Raw genomic sequence first — 22,044 nt, 5'->3', positions numbered from 1 at the left:
CTATCGGTCGTCCTCTAATGTGGAAATTATTGATGTTGAATTTATATAGTTATAAAAAAAAATCATTTCATTTCAGGTTCACACAGCTCTTGTCAGGGTGGAGTTTCTTGACCCATGGAGAATTACTTCCAGGCTGAGGCCTTTAACCTGGACAAGGTGCTGGACGAGTTTGAAGAGAATGAAGGTAAGAGGATGTTACTATTTGACTGCGTCTTGCAAAACTATGGATGGATATAAAAGCAAAAAATCTGACAGTCTTAAGCCTCATTCACACTGACAGCAACAAAGTCTATAATTTTTTCAGTGTCAGTTGGTGTTTTCCAGCAACATGATTAATGGTGACTGCGGGCACGCTTGGAAAAAGTTGGGAATAGTTTAATTCGGCGTAAATAAGCAGTGACTGTGACTGCGGTTGTAGGCCTAGTGACTAGCAATGTTAGAGAAGTCAATTGAGCAATTTCACTGTTCTGTATGTTTTTTGATGCATGCAGGTATATAATAAAAAATTATGAATAGGTGGAAAGCCTTGTCAAAATATAATTAAATCATATTTTTTTTTACAGGCATAACTTCTCATTTGTGATCCTATTTTGAAAGGCTATGGCCAGCTGTGCTGCCCAAGAAGTTAGCCATGCTGGTGGCAGCAATCTGTAGTGTAAATGGGGTCAATTGAATTAACATTTCTCCTCAGGACTTCTTTCTTCTTTTCTTTTTTTTAAGACTGTATAATTGGTGTCAGATAGTCAAGTATATGTAATTTACAAGGTGTGTTTGAGGTATAGCGAGATAATGCAATTAGTGTTTTGTCAGAGACTTATTTGGATCTCTGTTATGGTTTATCCAGACAACAGCTCCTGGTGCACAGCCAAATAAAACTGACTGTTTGAAATGTATTGATTGTATGTCACAGAACACTAAAAGCCACACAGACTTGCCTCACACACAGACATATGCTTAGAGTTGCTATTAAATGGTGGAATGAATGTATATCCACTCTCTGACACTAATCTTGACAGATTAATTGGGGTAAAGGAGACTTGAAACTATTAAACTGCCCTCCTTGGACCCCAGAATGAAGGCGAATATAGGGAGGAGTATATGGGAGTGTGTTTGATTATTCTTGCATGTGTGCAAGCGACAGGGAGTGCCTGCTGAGATTCCAAAGGGTTCATGTGTCACTTTGACAGATGGATCCCAAGGCAATGACCAGATTGGCCCACTTCCTGAACATTTTCCAATCTAGCCTGACCTAATTTCTCATTCAAACTTTTTGTTTCAATCTTTGTATTCTTTCTCAGAACGAAGCTAATGAGTTCTCTCTCCCTGTTTGTCTCCTCCTAAGATGATACAGACACACCGACTCTCTCAGATGCCAAATGGACTCAGATTCTGGCCCCTCCATCACACCTCTTTTCCTTGAACCCTGGATTTACCCACTCTGACCTCAGCCCAAGAGATAGCCCCATCAGCTTCAAGCCTCTTCTGGAGTCCCACACCTCAGATGGCTCCTCTTTGGCTGAGGTCACCAGGATAGATGGGAAACCGGGGCAGGGGCAACAGCCAGAGGACAGGAGTGAGGACCAGCCAGCAGATGTTTACAGTCCCCCTTTGCCCCAGCCCAATATTGGCAAGCTGGTGAGCACTGAAGGGCAGTTTCCAGACTTGCCATCCTCCAACAGAGTGGGGCTGGAACACCGCTATTCAGCTAGTCCTAATCATAGCGGATGTTCTGAAGACCTTCAGGCCAACAATGAGAAAAGTCAACCTATTACAGACCAACAAAGTTTTTTAGACACTGGGCCCTGTGAGCTTGGGACAGAGCAGAATGGTACCAATGAGGGAAGTGGCACTGGTCTTGATGACTCTCATTTCCTCTTTCCTAAGGAAGGACTTGGAAGCAGGCCATCAGTTTTGAAGAATGGTGTCTCATCTGTTGAGTTGGAGGCAAGCAAGTCTGACAGTGAGGGTTCACCTGTAGGGGACCAGGATGTTGGAATGAGGGACTGTAATCTTACATTTCAGGAGGGAAGTATTCCCCAGAAAGGGGAAACAGCATTGCACAAAATGGCCAATGGCAGTGTAGACTGCTTGAGTGAGAATCATGAGGGTGCTTTTCAGAATGGTGGACTGGTTAAGACTGAAAGTGAAGGGAAAGTTACTTGGACATCACATCAGGAAGAGAAAGACAAAATACTTGAGAAGGACCAGGAGGGGATCCACAGTGACACAGTTGCTGAATCGCCCGGGGTGGAGAAGTCCCTGTCCAATGGTCTGATGGAACTTGATAGAAATGCTGACATCCAGCCACCGGTCCCTTCAAAGGAGGACTCTGTGACAGAGGAAAAGGAGATGGAGGAGAGCAAGCAGGATTGTTGTGATCCAGTTCGGGGATCAGAAGCTGGCAGAACATGCAAACTCAACAACAGCCGGCTGCAGCCTGTCAGCGTGTCCTATGGTGGCGCACGGCCAAAACAAACGGTCAGTCTGAATCTGCAAATTCCCCAGCCTCTCTCGAGCCAAGTCCAGAATGAATTTGGCTCTTCTGGCAAGAACAAGAACCTAGAGCCACAGTGTAGGACAGGAGACCTTGAGTTGTCTTGTGGAGGAACAGAGGCTGGAGTAGTTCGAATAAATGGAGAGACTGGTGATGGTTTATCAGCCTTGCTCATTCCTTCTGAGAGTCCCGACAATGACCTTCAGGCAGACCAACAGGGAGCCTTCTCAAAGAAACCTTATAGTTCCTTGGGGGAGGTGGCCCCTGTGTGGGTTCCTGATTCTCAAGCACCCATTTGCATGAAATGTGAGGTCAAGTTCACCTTCACTAAAAGAAGACATCATTGTCGGGCTTGTGGCGAGGTAAGGCCTCCTTCTCATTAATTAGTGGTGCTTGCTAAGACAAGGGGTGGAAAAATCAATCAATCAAGTAAAATGTTCAAGTACAATGAAGTACTGTTACTTCCCAAAACAATTTGTGTGAGCAGATTAAATATACCTGTCCTAAAAACCACTTAAGAATAAAAAAAGTAGCTCATTCAAAAGTACACTGTAAAAAAATCCTGTTGTTTTTACAAAAATAATTTGGCAACTATGGTTGCCAGAATAATTCTGTAAAAAATACAGTTAAATGTAAACCACTTTACAGAACAACTTGTACATTTTACAGTTTAATATGGTTTTAATTTACATGCTGGCACTGTAAAATAAACAAAACAATTCTGTTTTTTCATTAACATGCCTTCTTAAACTGTAAAATCTGTTGTTTACTTTATTAGGTATTTGTTAATCACCGTAGTGACTACAGAAGAGCACATGGTGACATGAAGTTCATCAATAGTGCCTCTTCCAGGAGCAATGACCAGTAAACTTATTGAGACAGTGCTTAGTATCACTCACACAAACACTAAACACCATCATGGTAACACATGTGAGATTTAAATAATGCAGTAAACATGAGCTAAATTACGTCAAATATAACACAGAACATTTTTTTTATAAACTCATTTTAACAATAATTTACTGTAAAAAAAGTACATGTACTCTCTTGTTCTTTTTACCATTAATTATACAGGAATATTTTTGTTTTTACATTTAAATTATAAAATGTATACATTTTATTGTAAAAACTATTGTATTGACATTTAAAATATATTAAAACATTTTACTGTATATTTTACAGTTAAAATTTGTTAATCAATTAACATTTTATTTCAGTATGCATTTTTACACTATTGTACTGTTAAAATTACTGACATTTTTACAGTGTATTCATGAGTAGTGAGTATTGAGTTCAAATGCTGTGCCCCTTCTGTCTTTCTCTGTGATTTGATTTGATTGGAGTCAAGAGTCACATTTTCTCTCTCCCTAGCAAAGCAAGGTGATGGATAAAAAAATCGGGACAATGATGTAGTGAACACAGATGGAGGGAAAATAGCTGAGGAAAAGTACAATTACAGCATTTAAAATCTACTTAAGTAAAAACTAAGAGACTGGTGAAAAAACTAAATTACAGTAACAAGATTATTTGTAATATGTTAATTTACACCCCTGTTCATACCTATGGCTATGGTATGCTTAACCCCTAACCTAAGTATTAAACTTTGTAGCATAATTAGTCCCGCACCATTAAACATCAAATCCTGTGGTTTGTTGAGGGGAGATGTGTTATTTCTTTTCTATGCAGTCCAGCAATTTTTTGGGGGGTCCAGGAAGCAACTATTTCAAACACTTTAGCAACCTCACAGCAATGTAAAAACTACCACAACAATCATGTAGCAATTCACTTGTAGCAAATCACACCTTAGTATATCGTGGCAAATTTTGCACAGGCAAGCACCACTCACGTTTTCTTCAGAAAATGTAAAAATCTAGTTAAAATTAGTGCTCAGGCAATTTGGAAGCTCAAGCGGAATTCAAGATTGTCCTACCTCCAACTGTTTAAATGTCACTTTCCTTTCCGTATGTGCTTTGCAATGTCACATAATGTGGCAGTTATTTATTTTGACAAATTGATAGCCATACCGCTGTAAACGAGAGAGATGAATTTCAAGAAGGGAATTGTCGGGCAGCTAAAAACCTGTGAATCTGTCAGAAACCATCTGGGAGAAATGTCTGTCTTGCAGCACTTAAAAATAACTGTGAATTGGCTGGAATAGTGCCTTAATTTCCCTTGGTGATAAACCGCTGCATTGTTAATGATATTTTCACAGATATGGCTGAAACAAGTGGAAGGAACTGAGTGAAAATGAATCGTAGCTGTGGTGCAAAATTTTAATCTGACAGAACTGTGAATCTTCAAGACCATGTACTTCTTTGGAATAGGATAAAGAAAAAATAACTTTTAAAAACACCTTGAGACATCTGCACTATGTTTCCTTTCATTGTGATGTGTCTAGCTTTTTTTGTAATGCAAGAGTGTGTTTGGTCTGAATTACTCCCATAGTGTTTTTGTTTAGTTTAATTTAGTTGTGCAGACTAATTTTAAACAAGCATGTTTATTGTGTGTGTCCAGGTGTTCTGTGCAGCATGTTGTAGTCTGAAAAGCAGGCTGATGTACATGGACAGGAAAGAAGCAAGGGTTTGTGTCACCTGCCACCGTGCTCTCATTAATGGTAAGTGATGTGAAACTATGCTTAAGAATAATGATAGATTCCCTTTTGTAGGCTGGGAGTTTTTGAACCTCATCAAATTTCCCAAGTACTCTCGTTTAACATGAATCTTTGCTAAATGATGATACAAAATGGTTTGATTGCATTTGTCATCAGCACTAGCGTGCTGTAGATTTCTCTTAAAGGGATAGTCCCCCAAATTTAAATTCTCAGAATTTACTCACCCTCATGCCATCCCTGATGTGTGACTTACTTTCTTCTACTGAACACAAAAGAAGATTTTTAGAAAAATATCTCTACTCTGTAGGTCCATACAATGTAAGTGAATGGTGGCCAGAACTTAGAAGGTCCAAAAAGCACATAAATGCAACAAAGAAGTAATCCATTTGACTTCAGTGGTTAAATCCATGTCTTCAGAATCAATATGATAGGTGTGGGTAGAAACAGATCAATATTTAAGTCCTTTTTACTGTAAATTCTCCTCACTAACCAGAAGGTGGCGATATGTACGACGAATGTAAATAGAAAAAAGCAATTGAAGAATGTGGAAATGAAAGTGAAATTGGAGATTTATAGTTAAAAAAAATCTAGATATGGGAAACAGATAAATATTTTTATATATATATATATATATATATATATATATATATATCTCTCTTGAGCTGTTTCTCTCCCACATCTATCATATCGCTTTTGAAGACATGGATTTAAAACTGGATTTGTGTGGATTAATTTAATGCTGTCTTAATGTGCTTTTTGGAGCTTCAAAGTTCTGGCCACCATTCACTTGCATTGTATGGAACTACAGAGCTGAAATTTTCTTCAAAAATCTTCCTTTCTGTTCAGCAGAAGAAAGAAAGTCATAAATATCTGGGATGGCATGAGGGAGAGTAAATAAAGAGAGAATTTTCATTTTCGGGTGAACTATCCCTTTAAGCGAATGGAGATCTAATTCAGAAGTTTTGAATTCCATTTTTGTATTTTTATTTTGGGAGATTTAGGTAACATTTTATGATGTAGAAAGCAAAGATTTTACAACAGAATTAATTGATTAAAAAAAAATGTATTCCTAAAGTGTTTTGTAAAGTGAAATTAGAAAGGACCCACTTAAAATGTGAGTTTTATTGTGTAAATAGATCCTGTGATCTTTCCCTTATTAGCTCAAGCATTGGAAAATATGGGAGGTGGCTGCAACCAAAGCCCCAATCCCAACAACCCAGCGGAGTACTGCTCCACTATTCCCCCTTTGCAGCAGGCCCAGGCATCAGGAGCACTCCGCTCCCCACCACCAACCGTTATGGTGCCTGTCGGTGTCCTTAAACAGTCAGGAACTGATGGTAAATAATTTGTGTATTTTTACTGACATTCAGACTCAAGAGTTGGTTGTTTGTCAGCCTTACCATATTTATATACTGCCAGGTTCTCTAACTCGAGAGCAGAGAAGGGTATGGTTTGCTGATGGCATTCTTCCCAATGGAGAAGCTACAGACTCAGCTGAAGGGCCTGCGGCAAACCCCAATCCCCCACAGCCTGTGGTTGCATCCCAGTACTCAAGCAAATCCTCAGGAGCCAATGCTTCTGAGGTGAGAACTTGCATTGTTTCATTTAAGCTTGATAAACTGAACTATTTATCAGTAATATGTGTTTTTTTTTTCTCTTCCAAATGTGATGCGTCTTGAGTGTATGTGCAATAACTATTTACTAGCTATGCCCATTGTTTATACTTTTTATGATATAAAAATGTTTGTACTACCTAGGTTTTTAAGGTTTATACTTTATGATGTTAATACTTATGCATACAATACATTTACCTCATCACTCAAAGCTATAATGAGGCACATAACAATCCTATATCCACAGTTGTGTCCTATTTTGAAAATACTGTCTTGTTGAGTCCAATGTATTGTTTGTTATTCTCTGTTGTGGTAGCTGTTGTATTTTACTACCATGCAGATTTAACTCACTGTGTGTCCTATTTCTGCTTGGATGTACCCTTCCTGAGCACTTTATTAAGAACACTATTGTTCTAATGAAGTGCCCGACATGGTCTTCTGCTGATAGCCCATCTGCCTCAAGGTTCGATGTGTTGTACATTCTGAGATGCTATTCTGCTCACTACAACTGTATAGAGTGGTTATCTGAGTTACCATAGACTTTCTGTCAACTCGAACCAGTCTGGCAATTCTCTTTTGACTTCTCTCATCAACAAGGTGTTTCTGTCCGCAGAACTGCCGCTCACTGCATGATTTTTATACTCAAACCAGCCCATCTGGCACCAACAATCATACCATGGTCAAAATCACTGAGACCAAATTTTTTCCCCATTCTGATGGTTGATGTGAACATTAACTGAAGCTCCTGACCTGTATCTGCATGATTTTGTGCACTGCACTGCTGCCACACGATTGGCTCATTAGATAATCACATGGATAAGTAGGTGTACAGGTGTACATAATAAAGTGCTCAATAAGTTTATATTAAATGTTGCAATGAAGTTTCCTGAAGGAACCTAATTTTGTTTTCTTCATTGCTCTGCAATAGAATAACCCTTACTTTGATCTTTAGACAGTCCTATTAGGATGTGTCCTGCCATAAGTTTATCTATTGAACCTTGTTGTAGGTGGCCCATGACCCAGTTGCACTGGCTGCCAGCCCAGTGGGCAGCTCCCTTAGTCTGATCCCAGAGGATGGGCTTCCTCCCATCCTCATCTCCACAGGCATCAAAGGAGGTACGGGAGGCTACATCACAGGTGCTTGCCCATCCTCACCATTCAGCTGCCTCCACTCCTGTAAATATGAGCATTCGTGCTTGTTTGTGCATGTTTGTTTGCATGTATTCTTTGTTTCTGCTTATGTCTCCACCACTCATGCAAAGGGAAGGCTTTCATTGGGTGGGACGACGGTTTGTCATCAGAACTGTTCCATGAATGAAGTTTGCCATTTAAAAATAATTCAAAGTGTTATTTACAAGAATAATATTTAGTGTCTTGTCTGCAGACTATGCTGTGGAGGAGAGGCCTTCTGAGATTGCACTAATGCAGCAGCTTGAGGAGGGGGGTCCTGATCCCCTGGTCTTTGTTCTCAATGCCAACCTGCTGGCCATGGTCAAACTGGTCAACTGTGAGTGTGCCACTCGTTTCTTCATGTTCTCTACTAGAGGCAGACCGATATATCGGTTTTACCTATTAATCAGTGCAGATAGTTGCGTTTTGGAAATATCGGTTATCATAAAATCTCTATGCCAGTTTTTTTTTTTTTTTTAATATTATTCCTCTGCATAACTCTGTGGCAGGCACTGGAGGATTCTACAATTAGAACATCTTGGTGCTACAAAATAAAAGCACCCTCTAGAAGTGTTTATAGTTTAAAGTCCTGCATTATGCACTCAATTAAAAAAACAAAACAAAGTTAGTATTTGGATTTTGGTTGCACAACAAACAGGGATTTTATTCATTTTGACCTCTTGTGTCCATCATAGTAAGGAAAGACAAAGAAAATATTTTTACATTCTATAATTTGATGGCTCTATTCTATTGTTAGTTATCGGTATCAGCAAAATCCACTATCGGTCAAACTCTATTGTCTACAGTTTTATGGAATGATTTATTTATTTATAAAAAAGTTTTTTGTGAAATATCCAAATTTTATTAGTCAGTTTAACAATGTGCATTATTGTAGTATTAATTAGTGGTGCTTTCAAATCTGGGCATCGCTATTATTATAGCTCATACTTGGGGTCAGGTGTTTGTTCTAAACACCTGACACTAAGTGCTGAATGTAGGTGTGTAACTCATCTCACACTGTTTGTGCTGTGTATATGGACAGTAGCTCAAATTGTGTTGCTTATTGCAGAAATATGTTCTAATTTTTCTATCACCAATCATTGTAATTCTTTTGTGGTATTGCAGAAAGTTGCAAACATGTGAAGCTGTCTTTGACTCTACAGAGAGATTTCCCATAATTCTCAAAAGTCATAACTGCCTTTTGTGTTATTTATGCTTGAAGATGTGAATAGAAAGTGCTGGTATATGACAACAAAGGGTATGCATGCTGTGGGCCAGGCAGAAGTAGTAGTGCTTCTACAGTGCCTCCCTGATGAGAAAAGCATTCCCAAGGACATCTTCAGCCACTTTGTCCAGCTCTACAGAGAGGCTCTCACAGGTAAACTTATATACCTTCACCAGGGGGACTGTTCTGGTCCAGACAGTATGAGACAGAGGCCTACAAAAATAAAGTTTGACTGCTGTTCTAGGAGGCTCTCATAGGTCACATTAGGCTGCTGGCCCTGTGACATTAGCTGTGCTTCCACTATTGGGCCTGTGTGAGCCAGGGCTATCAACTGGTTAGCTGGGGTCAGTAGCTTTGGCCTCGAGCCGCAAGACCAAAATCGATCTGCATTCCCACCAACGGGCCAATAGCCCCGAAGCATTGCCTAAAACCCACCCTTAATACTGCCCTGATGCCAATGTCATACACACCCCACCCATTTCACGAGCAAGAAGGAAGCGCAAGCTGAGGTATCAGATTCAGACAAGCTGAGGAGACTAGCTAGCCCTCGAAACATGGCTGCTGTTTGTTTGCTTATTTTTATCTTTGCTTGGCCGAAAATGAGACCTGAGATTTAGCCACAGAAGAGTTTCTATGTCATGTTATATACTGACTGCTTCCCTTTATGCCTAATGCATGATGTGTGGAAGAAGTGCAGACAATTCAAATGCCTTTTATGTCTGTCTGGCCTGGTTCAGTGGCTGTCAGCTTATGTAGTGGCTAATGCTGTGAAACTTATGAGCCTTTTATTTTTATCGAAATAAAATGAGTAGCATTATTTTTAGCTGTAGTCATTAGTTTTGCTTCAAAGTGTGCTGTCTACATAGGCAGCTGCCTTCAGTATCCTAACTTAAACGTAACCTCTTAAGTGACTGATTTGAAACACTCTACATATGCAGTAACTCTGTGTCCTACGCAAATAATTCAAACCGAGTTTGGCATTAGCACATTGCTAAGACACCAAAACAATACTTTAAGTATTATGGATGTGTGTGTATGTATGTGTGTATATACATATATATATATATATATATATATATTATTATGCATAACACTCAAATAAGTTCATTTTGTCATAGATTTATATAGCTGTTTTTCAGTAATTAAAATTGACATATCTCCCAACTTTATCTGCCTTATTTTTGTATTTAATTATTTTCATTTTGTTATTGCATTGTCTGCAAAGGATTAATGCATTGCTGCCTTGGACTTTGCCTAAAAATACCAAGTAGTCAGTTCACTAGGTGCTTTTAATTCTTAAGACATTATTTCAAGCCCTGACCCTAATTGTTATAACCTGTCATTAAACGCACATTACTTATTTCTTTTTTATATTCAGTGTTGTGACAGAATGTATACTTTCTTTAGAGCTACTTAATAAGGTTTTATAAACCGTAGCTCATGTTATTTCTCGCATTATAACATGGCCTCATGGCTGCTGTGCACATCTCAATCAATTTATATTGATATTTCTAAGAGTGCTGAGAAGTTGAAAAATGTTTGTATTTGTAGATGTAACTAAGTTCTTAGTTTTTGTGACAAGGGAGGAAGCGGAAGATGGTGAGATCAGCTCAAAGGGCTTAATTACCCACAGTTTCACATTCTATATGTATATCCCACATTTTAGTGGTCACACTGAAATAATGCTTTTCAGCACAAAGCAAATCACACTCTGGAACACACTGCTCTGTGCTGCTTTCTCCCTCACTGTCCTCCAGCTCGCTCTTAAAAGCCCATCTCCACTCTCACTGCAATGACAAACAGCTGTTAGAGACAATCATTGCCAGGTGATGATCCTTACTGTTCTCCTCTCCTGATCTCGCTCTCCATTCACAAACTGGCGCTGTACCACGCTCCCATCACCACAATAGATTTTCTATTGAAGCAAGAAAAGTGGTAAAACTTGAGCTAATCCCACACTGTCTTTTGTGCAGGAAATGTGTTAAAACACCTGGGCCACTCCTTCTTCACTCAGAGCTTCCTGGGAAGCAAGGAGCATGGTGGCTTCCTTTACATCAGCCCCACTTTCCAGTCCCTGCAGGACCTGCCTTTACCTAACCCACCTTACGTCTTTGGCATCTTGGTGCAGAAGTGGGAGACCCCATGGGCCAAGGTCTTTCCCATCCGACTTATGCTCCGCTTGGGGGCGGAATACAGATGTGAGTTTGTGGTTTGATGTTAAATTTGAGGGGTCATTAAGGGTTTAGTTGTGTTGAAAAAAGTGGTTGAATAGTTTTGATGATTCCTGCAGTATTCGTTGGATTATTTGGAATAGTTCAGTAGTCTTAGTTGCATTTGGCTGAATGATGTGATATGTTTTCTATCCCTTGTCATGTTGAGATGTAGGGCTGCAAACATGGCTGAGAAACTAAATTCGAAATTTGTATCCAATATTACCAAAATTCTTTTTACGTTAAATTCGAATTTACCTCAGACTTTGAGCCCAGAGGCTGTTTAAACAGACGGAGCACAACAGTATTTAACAGAACACGAGGATCTCGAGAAGCACATTTCTATATTAACTCCTTTCCTGACAAAGCATTTTAAAATCCATTGCTTAATCTTAGAATCCACACAGTTTTTCAATTGTTTTTCTATGTAAACATGCGCTACACGGACGTCTTTGACCGTTTTGCTGCATTTTGTAGTTTACTAAGCGACTTGTGCAGGAGCGTTTTTTTTGAATGCCGTGTCAAGTTAAAAAGAACTTCAGCCTTTAAAAACGACTCAAGACACCTGCGTTCTATTAAACAGTAATTGTTGCGCTGCATCTAGACTTTGATTGCACAAGAATGCGATCGGCCTGAAGTGCCACATTTTCAGTGCTTGGCATAAATCCAAAATTCAAATGCAGTTTTAGTAATATAATGTGCATTTTTATCTTAAATTCAAAGAATATTCTAATTTAGATTTTTTATTTGACAGCCTTATTGAGGTGTTCGCTTGATTATGAAATAAGCCCTCTTTCTAATGCTTACAGCAATGCAGAAAATGTCTTCAGATTGCTCCATCTTTCTGAGACCCCACCACCACCACCACACACAGAGAGAACTTCTCTGAACTAATTCGTAAGCTCTACCTCCTGTGGAGATGGAATATATTAACAGAGCATTTCCCGCAGAGCTTCTTAACTCGTGAATCTCAGCCTTGACATGCAATAGGCTCACTTAGAAACAGTACGGACAGTTCTAATCTCAAGTATGCTGGGATCTTCAGGGAATGTGTCCTATAACACACAGGTGTAATAACTTTAAATATGTACATTACTGTTGTAGTATTATAAAATAGGGGCCTCTCAGTCATATGAATTGTAAATGAGATTATTCTGAATTATATATTTCAAATGTTCGAAGAACATGACTTAAAACGGCTCTCTGGAATACTTGATTCTGATTAAACAATCACTGCATTCTGTAGTCAAAGATTTTTGTATAATAACTGCGAATCAGTGTTACACTGTGCTAGTTCCTTTTCTCTCATGGCTCTCTACGGTCGGTCTGTCTTGCATAATTAAATAATTTCAGCTCAAGTAGCCATGTAATAAGCTGGATAATGTACAGTCAGATATTATTGCAAAATAAACCCCCCATGGTAAAAATCCTGATCACCCTTTCAGGGTTTATTTTGTAATGATGACCGGCTGACTATACACTGTCCCTTACTTGTTTTACTGAATAAGTGTGTTCTTAACATGTTCACTTGTATTGCAGTCTACCCCTGCCCGCTATTTAGTGTTCGCTTTAGAAAACCACTTTTTGGGGAGACTGGCCATACCATTATGAACTTATTGGCGGTAAGAATCCTTATTTCACTTCAATCACCTTTATAAGCGCATTCCTTTCTGTTGCACTCAACTTAAACTGAAATAGACCCTTTAAAGGTAATTTGGCTGTTTGCAGGATTTCCGGAACTACCAGTACACGTTGCCAGTGGTGAAAGGGCTGGTGCTGGACATGGAAGTGAGGAAGACCTGCATCAAGATACCCAGCAACCGTTACAATGAGGTAACTTCAACATCTCACAGAATGTTAGTACATGGAGAATACCCCATAGAGTTTCATTGCTATTCAGAAAACATTTGGTTGTCAACTGGCAACAAAATAAAAATAGAATGCACTGAAAAATTTAACCGACTGAGTAACAGCTAGCATAGCAAAATGAAGTATTATGCCAACTGTCCCACAAATCAAGTGATGCATTGACAACCACTTGTTTTGGCATCCTTTTTTCTTTTAAGACTTTAGGTATTTAGCTTGTGTTTGATAAGTTTTTGATAGAGCAGAACTTGCAGTGGCACACATTTGACATTGGATGGATTAATTAAAAACTGCCTAGTGTTATTATCTTCCTTTTAGAAGCTGCCTTTTATTCGTATAGGACTTAAATAGGGGCCATGCACCGAAGGTGCGTAGACACCTGTTGTATCCATTAGTTTTCTTATTATTAGGGGCCAAGCATCGAAGGTTCTGGAACCCTATTGTATATGTACTGGTTTTCTTAATTAGCGGGCCAAGAAGTGAAGCTGCTGGAAACCTATTGCAAATCTACTGATTTTCTTTTTCTGATAGAGGTCTCGTAAAACTGATCGTGCAGACCAAACCGTAAGGCCTAGAGACTTGAAACTTTTAGGGATGGTAGTACTCAGGCTGGCTAACCATATGCATGGAATCGCTCCGATCGGCCCATAGGTGGAGCTATATTGTCCAAAAAAAAATCTAATTTTGGGCCATAACTCTTGGGCCGTAAGGGCTAGAAACAAAATAATTGTTTCCAGTGATTCTCGGTCAATGTCGAATATTTCAAGCCACATTTTTGGCTCTGCCCCCTAGTTTTCCCACCACTTTTACTAATTATGCCATCAAGGCCTATGAGGACAGTCACATATCTTGCCTTTCACAGAGAAACACGTTATTCATATCATATGATAGACCTCCTCTTTCTGAACAACTTTGCCTCAAGAACCATTGGTGTGAATCAAATCGTTCATTAAATATTTTAGATTATTTAACAAGAATACTTTTTCAAACTAGTTCTATGCCGTTCACCCTATCGGAAAATAAACCAGTGAAGAAAAATAACATTCTCAATTCATCATTTCAAATGTAGGGGGCATGGCCACTTTTACCAAAACAGTTATAACTCTTGAATGGATTGAGATTTTATCACCAAATTTGGTACACATATGTATGTAGTCATTCTGAGGACACCAAAAAATTGTGTATCTCTGCCTCTTGGTGGTTCTATAATTATTAAAAATCTAAATATGAAACCGTTGGTCCGATCGACTTAAAATTTTGCATACAGTGTCTTTGTCCAATTTGCCATCAAGTTCTATGAGGACAGCCGCATATCTTGAAAAACATGGCCGCCATTGACCAATCAACTTTTAGCAGCTATTTGAACTAGTCCTAGTCTGTTCCCCCAAGTCAGTCCAGAAAGGTTCTCTGGAGTCCCAATCTTAATTATTATCAAACAAAGTTTGAACTGTTGATGCACCATTGCAATAGTGCGCCAAAACTTACAAAGTAGGGGTTGCCATTTTTTTCTTAAATAGTTAAACCTCTTGAACGGAATGAGATATCACCAAATTTGAAACACTTATGTAGGAGGTCAATCTAAGGACACATGAAAATAATTGGGTACCTCTGCCTCTTGATGGTGCTATAACAGTCTGTACTGTAAAAAAATACCATATCTCTGTGCTACCTAACCTGATGTTTCTGAAAATTATGGCACTTTATCATTGTTTTAGTTGCAAACAGATGTCTAATTAATACTTAATATCTGTTACATATGTACTTAAAGGGCATTAACCTTAATTGCTGCTCTCAGCTATATTTATTCTTCTTCTTTTTCTGTCTTGAAGTCTATGGCAGCCCATAGAACATACATGGGAAAGTTATGAAATTGCACACTGTGGCAAACTGATAGAGGATACTATAAACTGTAACTGACCGATATTTGGTGTCTCTAATGCTTTAGCGCCACCAAATGTTCAAAGATGCACACAGTTTTTGCTCATAACTTTTGAACCGTACAACCTAGAATCAAAATTATTTGTCCTCCTGATTCCTTGGCTCATGCCAGGTAAATGGATTCCATGTTTTCAATTTCCACTGGACCAGATTTTCTGCCATTTTTATAAAAAAAAATATATATGCTTTTGCGAACTCCTAGACCGTAAGTCCGATTTGCACAAAATGAGTTGTGTATCATGTAGAGACACTGGGGTCAAAAGGTTATCGAAAGCACTTTGATAGAGCAACCCATTCTTTCGTAGTCTCAAATAATGCTGAACGAATTTGGCGGTGAGCATGCAAAAATGGGCGTGGGGTTGTATTTTCGCAACGTTTTTGAATTTAATGGAAGACCTACTATTTAGAACTCCTAGGCCGTAAATCTGATTTCCACGAAATTTGTTGTGTATCATCCAGGGACACTTACGAAAGAAACTTATCAAAAGCTTCTTGATATACTAAACAGTTCTTGAATAGATAAAATGTTTTAAATTAATTTTATTTTAATTTAAGCACTTCTACTTATGTTTTTATGTTGCTTATCTTAGTCATAATCACTGATGTCCAGTAACACTTCTGTACATGCCGTTGTTGTGCTTGGCCCCGTAATTGCTGCTTGCAGCTATATTTAAGGCTTACGATTATGCATAAATTAGCAAAATTAGGCTAAAGTTTTGATTTAACTTCTTTCTCAGCTCATGAAGGCAATGAATAAGTCTAACGAGCATGTGCTGGCCATGGGAGCGTGCTTCAACGAGCGGGCAGATTCCCACCTCGTTTGTGTTCAGAATGATGACGGTAACTACCAGACACAGGCCATCAGTATTCATCACCAGCCTCGAAAAGGTGCGTCATGATTATATGCATTTGAGAGTTAATATGGAGAACAATGTGTACCAAGAATAATCTATTAAAGTAATATGGTGTGAGAGGCTGTGCTATATTTTGAATAACCACGTCTAAAGGCTGTTGTTCATGTATTTACAATATAGCACTGGTTTGAGTGCCTTATTGCTACATAAAATATTAAAGCCACAATTTAATACACCTGCCTGTTTTTTTTTAAGCTTAAGGAAAAAAATAATTTGTATGTACTCGTGCTATTTTCTCATTTCTTTTGTAGTGACTGGTGCCTCCTTTTTCGTGTTCAGTGGGGCTCTGAAGGCTTCATCTGGCTTCTTAGCTAAGACCAGTATTGTTGAAGGTACCACAGAAGGCATTTTTAGCCTCTTTACAGTGAGGCTGAGTTGTACTTGCAGTACCATGTAATGCTAAGTAAAGGTTCTGTCCCACCAACCATTGACCCACAGAGCTCCTTTAGCACTGTAAGATGTGATGTGTTACTAATGTAAAATGCTTGTGTCTCAGATGGTGTGATGGTGCAGATTACAGCTGAAACTATGGAGGCCTTACGGCAAGCCCTAAGAGAGATGAAAGATTTCAGTATTGCCTGTGGGAAAGCTTCTCAGGAAGAGAACAAGGAGCAGGTCCAAATCCAATGGGTTGAGGATGACCACAATGTCAACAAGGGGTGAGCAGACAAGTAAAGCTGGAACTTTAGGGCTGTCCACTGTCTCTGAAGAATATTTTTTGGGATTGTGGTGGTTTTCATTCCTTAAGGACATTGTTTTTTATTTAGCTTCAGCTCTTTAGAAAATATTTGTAAAAACAATTGACGAGAATGAGTATAGAGTTTGTATCAAAACTAGATTTTAAAAACCTTATATAGCTTATAAACCTCATACTATACCTTTTTATTACATTTTTAACCTGGTTTTTGCCTTGAAAATAGCCATCAAAGCTGCCGTTGTGTGAAATCACAAACAAACAAGTTCTGCAACACTATTCCCTAAAACCTAATTGAAGAACATCTCACAAACTAATGATACTTGCTGGTTTAATGTAGTGTGGTATCTTAATCAAATGCACATCAATTCAAAATCTAGCAGCAATTGCAGGCTATGAAATGTGTTTCCCTGCAAACTGCCAAAGATAAAGAACAATTGATGGAGCTACCATATCAGACTGTGATGTGACCAGTCAGGTATATACAGTGTAATAGTGCATTTGTCCAGGATAATTGATGGCTTGGCAAAGTTCTTCAATCTTTAGAGAATGAAAAGTAGTGCCATGCTTTTTCAATCATAAAGCTAGTGTGATAAAACCATGTAAAGACATTCTTCATGATACCCAGGAACTTAAGACTGCTGTCCACACTGTAAGCCTGGACACATTTATTTAACTTAAACATTTTATGGAAACTCTTTTTCCTGTTTTTCTGAGAGAATTTTTTTTTTAGCTGACTCAACTTAACTTAGTTGTGTTTCACTTTGTGCATTGACTCAAGTTACATTGATATAAAAGAAAATCAGCATAAAAAGTCTTGAGACAATAGATGAAACAATTGACAAAACTGTTTTAAGTAATGTGGAATTTACCTGTTTGGTTCAAATAACAAATATAATTCATCTTGTTTTTAGTACTATTGTTAGGCCTCAACACTTGACACACACCAAGCTCTGAATATCACCACACAACCATTAACTAACAGTACTGACAAAGGCAACAGCAAAAGCAAAGATAAAATGCGATTAACGTTGATCATCTCCTAACAATGCCACATGTCAAAGTCTGGATATATTAGATGGTAAGTGAACAATCAGTTCTCCTATTTAATGTGAATGCAGGAGAAATGGGCAGAAGTAAAGACCTGACCGATTTGGACAAGTGCCAAATTGTTATGGCCAGACGAGTCGGTCAGAGCATTTATGAAACGGCAAGGCTTGTGGAGGGTGCTCCGGTTCAGCAATATCACTTAATTTAATATAGTAAATAACAAACATAAAATTGCAAAAAAATAATAAGCACTATATTTACTGAATTGCACACAAAACTAAATAATAATATTGTATTTTAAATTGTAGATGGCAGTTTCGTCAGATCTCTGTTTAGTCATCAAATTTTAGTAATTTATTTGCACATGAAGAAATTGTTAATGTATTGGCAAGAATTAAATAACAGTACACACAGTTGTCCAGCAACCATGTATGGCATGTCCACGTTAGCGTTCGCATTTACTCAAAACATACCGGGCATGCCCTGGATTCGAACTCACGACTCCAGGGGTGGTAGCCAGCATCAATACACACTGAGCTACCCAGGCCCCCTGAATGAATGGAACTCTTAAGGAAACTTGTCTCCGAACAGTTTGAGAAGCACCTTATTTTCATTGTACCTCCATATACATCCTTCGGAGGCAGCATTTTCCTGGTTTCGGATGCAGCCTTGAAGTTGCACTCACGCACTGGTGTGGATCCAGCACTAGCCTCAATCTCCTGGCAGTTTAAATGACCTGGATCGCCTACTTAGGCAGGTAGACATAATGTTTTGGCTCATCAGTTTATGTTTTTGAGCTAAGGTGGCAAATATGCTTGGTCATTCATCTTATGAATACAAATAGGTACAATGACATCTTAACATGCTAAGTTGACTTGAAAGTTGTAAGTTGTGTCAACTCTAAAAGCACTTTCATATAATAAAAAATCATATTCATTTTGTTGCCATTAGCAACAGACTAAAACAAGTTCAGCTAAATTATTTGAACTCAAAAATTGAGTTCAAATAACAGTTTGAACAAACAAATTATGAAAATCATCCACCTAACTCGACACACTCAAGTAATAGAGGTAATATGTTAGGACTTATTGTACTCCATTCATTTGGGTTAAAACAACATCAAAGATTACAGTGCTTTTTAGGCCTATTGACGTAAATATGTATGTGAAAGATCCACAAGCATATTCCTAGTCTAACTGATGTTCAGAGAGAGGATTTTATGTTGTCCTGAAATCATGCTGGCAGAATTCCAACCTCCTTTCTGTTCACTGCATCTGATCATGACCATTGTGTCAACCCACAATTAATGATTTTGCATCATTCCTGGCGACACAATCATGGGTGAATAAGGATCTAACACAGACTTTGAGTTCCTCCAGCGTTTACATTCAGAGTAGATGAGATTTTGGTACCCCAACTTCTTCCCTTTTTTGGACATACCATCAAATAATCCAAGATCTGTTTACAAAGGAGCTTGATGACAAGCTTTAGGGGCACTATGGTGAATGCTGAGCTGTTGTGGTGAAATGAACTAAACTGTTATCAACGAATGGTATTATCACCTATGTACACTTGTTTTAACAGAGTCATCAGCCCTATTGATGGGAAATCCATGGAGTCAGTCACCAGTGTTAAGATCTTCCATGGCTCAGAGTATAAGGCCAATGGGAAAATCATCCGTTGGACAGAGGTCCTTAATACTGATTAATTCTTTTAATTTTAAGTATCATGATGTGTAGTCTATTTTTTTTCTTGAAAATTATTAATGAAATTGTTTTCTCAGGTGTTCTTCCTACGGAGCGAGGACCAGACTAATGGTCCGAGCGATCTGGCAGACCACAGCCGACTCACTGAAAACGTGGCAAGGGCTTTTTGCTTGGCCCTGTGTCCTCACCTCAAACTTCTCAAAGAGGATGGCATGGCCAAACTGGGCCTGCGGGTCACTTTGAAATCTGACCAGGTGAGAATGACAGACTTTAGAAGAAATGACAAGATAAGCTGTTGTATTCCAGATGGACATCTGACATATCCTGAAATGTATTACAGGTGGGCTACTCAGCTGGCAGTAACGGTCATCCACTGCTCCCACAGTACCTGAGTGATCTCGACAGTGCCCTCATCCCAGTGATCCACAGTGGGGCTTGCCAGCTGAGCGAAGGGCCTGTGGTTATGGAGCTCATCTTCTACATTCTGGAGATCATCTCCTGAAAGGATGATATCCATCCAGCTCGAGTCTCCATTTTTCCTTTCCCTCTCTCTTTCTCTCATTTGCACTTCAAAGAGCCAGATAGCTGTGCAGGAAAAAGTCCTCCAATCCATCTATGCACCATCTCCACTGGGACCCTCAGCCCATCCCCTCTGAATGTGGTGCTCTTTCGTTTCTTTCCACCTCCCAACTCCACTGTGGAAACCATAGGCCATGTTAAGTGACAAGAAAGGGTGGCAACCCTGAATTAGATTCCTTCAGAACCCATTGTAGCAACCTGAAACTCCTGAAACACAAGAGTGCGCTGTACACTCTCAGCCCTAATGGAGACTCTCCTGGAACATTGGAATTAAATATGGAGAGAAACTCTATCAGGAAGATTTGCTCTGTGAAATTGTTTCTGGTGCACAGTGCCTGGACCCCAATACAAAAAGAGGAATGGCTTCCTTTGAGCTTCAGTCTCTCCTCCAAGCTTTATGAATCACCAGATGCTTTATTTAATGAATATGGACCTCAAATTGCTTAATTTGCCCTTTTTTTTTTTTTTTCTTGTTGTATGAGTGTAAAATTGCTCCAAAGCTAAAATTATGTAGCTTCTTCAGAGATGGACTGCTTGGCAGGCAGAGGAAAGATGGCACAGCGTTTGGAATGATGATTGAGTTGTTACAAATGTCAAGAATGGACCTCTGTTACAAAAAGACTCTTCTCACCTGGTTATTGACTCCATAAGATTTAACAACATAATGTCATGCAGCATCCAGGATTTCATCTACAACTTTGAGTGTTGTCACTACTGAAGGTCTCAGTCCAATAAAGTTCCTCAAAAGGAGCTTTTTGTTGTGGATTGGTTTTGATCTATTCTCATCTAATGATAGAAGCCACTGCATTTAGCATCCTGTTCCCGTCCCATTTCTTTTCCAAACCTTTTAAATGGTCTATGTTTACTTAATGTTCTCCTAATGTTTTGAACATGTTATCATTGAAAGGATTATGCAAAGATTAGACTTAAATAGCAATGCAGTGCACTGGAAAGTAAGCCATTTTAAAGAAAATTAAAGGAGGGAATAAAGAAAACTGAAGAGTGAAAACTTGTATTTAAAGGGACGATGGACGCTATTATCATTGATAATGAGAGGAAAGTTTGGATTTTGGCGGGGATTGTTGTCTCTACGCCCTTAAATATATTGTCAGTTTTGAGTCATTCACTCGATTGGTTTCTCACAATGTTAAATTATATATTATGTCCTAAAACAGACCTTCTGCAGAGCTGCTAAGAATATTATTAATATGCTTTAGGTGAGTGAATCTCATGGGAAAGTACTGCTCTGTGAAATGGGCCGTCGCCGTCCAGTGGTTTTCCCCAAAATTGTATCTTTTACTGTCTTATGTTATATCAGACTCACTGTGATTTGTTTTAATTCACTTTTTGTATCAATTTTTCATTCAAATGTAGAAAATGTATTGCCTTCTATGGTTATCTGGCATAATATTGTCACTCTCCCAAAATATATAATCAGTATTATGACTTCAATGCATGTTGGATCATATTTTCAGAGAAATGGGAATTTGGTTTCAAATTTCATAAACCCATATCCCCATTATCAGAAACTAGATTACAACGGTCAATTGGATTTGAGTGTGTTTTCATACACACTAATGCGCTGATGACCAAAAATCTGATTATTAGAAAAAATTACTAGAGGTAGACTGTTATATCGGTTTTACTGATTATTCTGTGCCAGTAGTTGCTTTTTGGAACTATTGGTTGTGTCGGTAGTTGCCGATAATTTTGTCATTTCAAAATAAGAGTCCCCTTGTGTGTGTTTTGGGTTTGTTTATACTTAAAAGTTCCTTGTTATGCACCAGATCTTAATTTGTTTTTCTGGTAATAATTGGGATTTTGATTGAACAAAAACTGCATCTGGGATTTTATTCATTTGGACACTGTCTTTGCCTGCCATAGTATAGAAAGAATACTATTATTTTTTCTTTTACATAAATCTATAAATTGATTTGAAAAACTATCAGCCGATTAATCGGTTATTGGCAAAAT

The 22,044-nt window shown here is 38.6% G+C and overlaps 1 protein-coding gene across 3 annotated transcripts in view; it reads left to right on the top strand.

Annotated features, from left to right (window-relative positions):
• The window catches only part of LOC127648747 (zinc finger FYVE domain-containing protein 9-like), a 34,185-nt gene extending 14,192 nt beyond the window's left edge, over positions 1-19,993 (top strand). The window contains exons 3-19 of one of the 3 annotated variants that reach the window (XM_052133485.1): positions 77-184; positions 1,343-2,856; positions 5,009-5,108; positions 6,266-6,442; positions 6,525-6,688; positions 7,726-7,834; positions 8,103-8,225; positions 9,111-9,266; positions 11,087-11,311; positions 12,863-12,945; positions 13,052-13,156; positions 15,865-16,015; positions 16,293-16,373; positions 16,538-16,700; positions 19,370-19,475; positions 19,569-19,745; positions 19,832-19,993. In XM_052133485.1, the coding sequence (XP_051989445.1) occupies positions 115-184; positions 1,343-2,856; positions 5,009-5,108; positions 6,266-6,442; positions 6,525-6,688; positions 7,726-7,834; positions 8,103-8,225; positions 9,111-9,266; positions 11,087-11,311; positions 12,863-12,945; positions 13,052-13,156; positions 15,865-16,015; positions 16,293-16,373; positions 16,538-16,700; positions 19,370-19,475; positions 19,569-19,745; positions 19,832-19,993 (3,666 nt within the window). In that variant the 5' untranslated portion in view covers positions 77-114. Of the gene's footprint in view, positions 1-76; positions 185-1,342; positions 2,857-5,008; positions 5,109-6,265; positions 6,443-6,524; positions 6,689-7,725; positions 7,895-8,102; positions 8,226-9,110; positions 9,267-11,086; positions 11,312-12,862; positions 12,946-13,051; positions 13,157-15,864; positions 16,016-16,292; positions 16,374-16,537; positions 16,701-19,369; positions 19,476-19,568; positions 19,746-19,831 lie in introns of all 3 variants that reach the window. The other 2 variants (XM_052133484.1, XM_052133483.1) reach the window with 2 other exon arrangements.
• Positions 19,994-22,044: the final 2,051 nt, after the last annotated feature.

Source organism: Xyrauchen texanus, chromosome 9 (genome assembly GCF_025860055.1).
Source record: "Xyrauchen texanus isolate HMW12.3.18 chromosome 9, RBS_HiC_50CHRs, whole genome shotgun sequence".
Taxonomy (NCBI): domain Eukaryota; kingdom Metazoa; phylum Chordata; class Actinopteri; order Cypriniformes; family Catostomidae; genus Xyrauchen; species Xyrauchen texanus.
The sequence above is the reverse complement of the archived record's forward strand: the minus strand, read 5'-3'. Positions and strand labels throughout refer to the sequence as shown.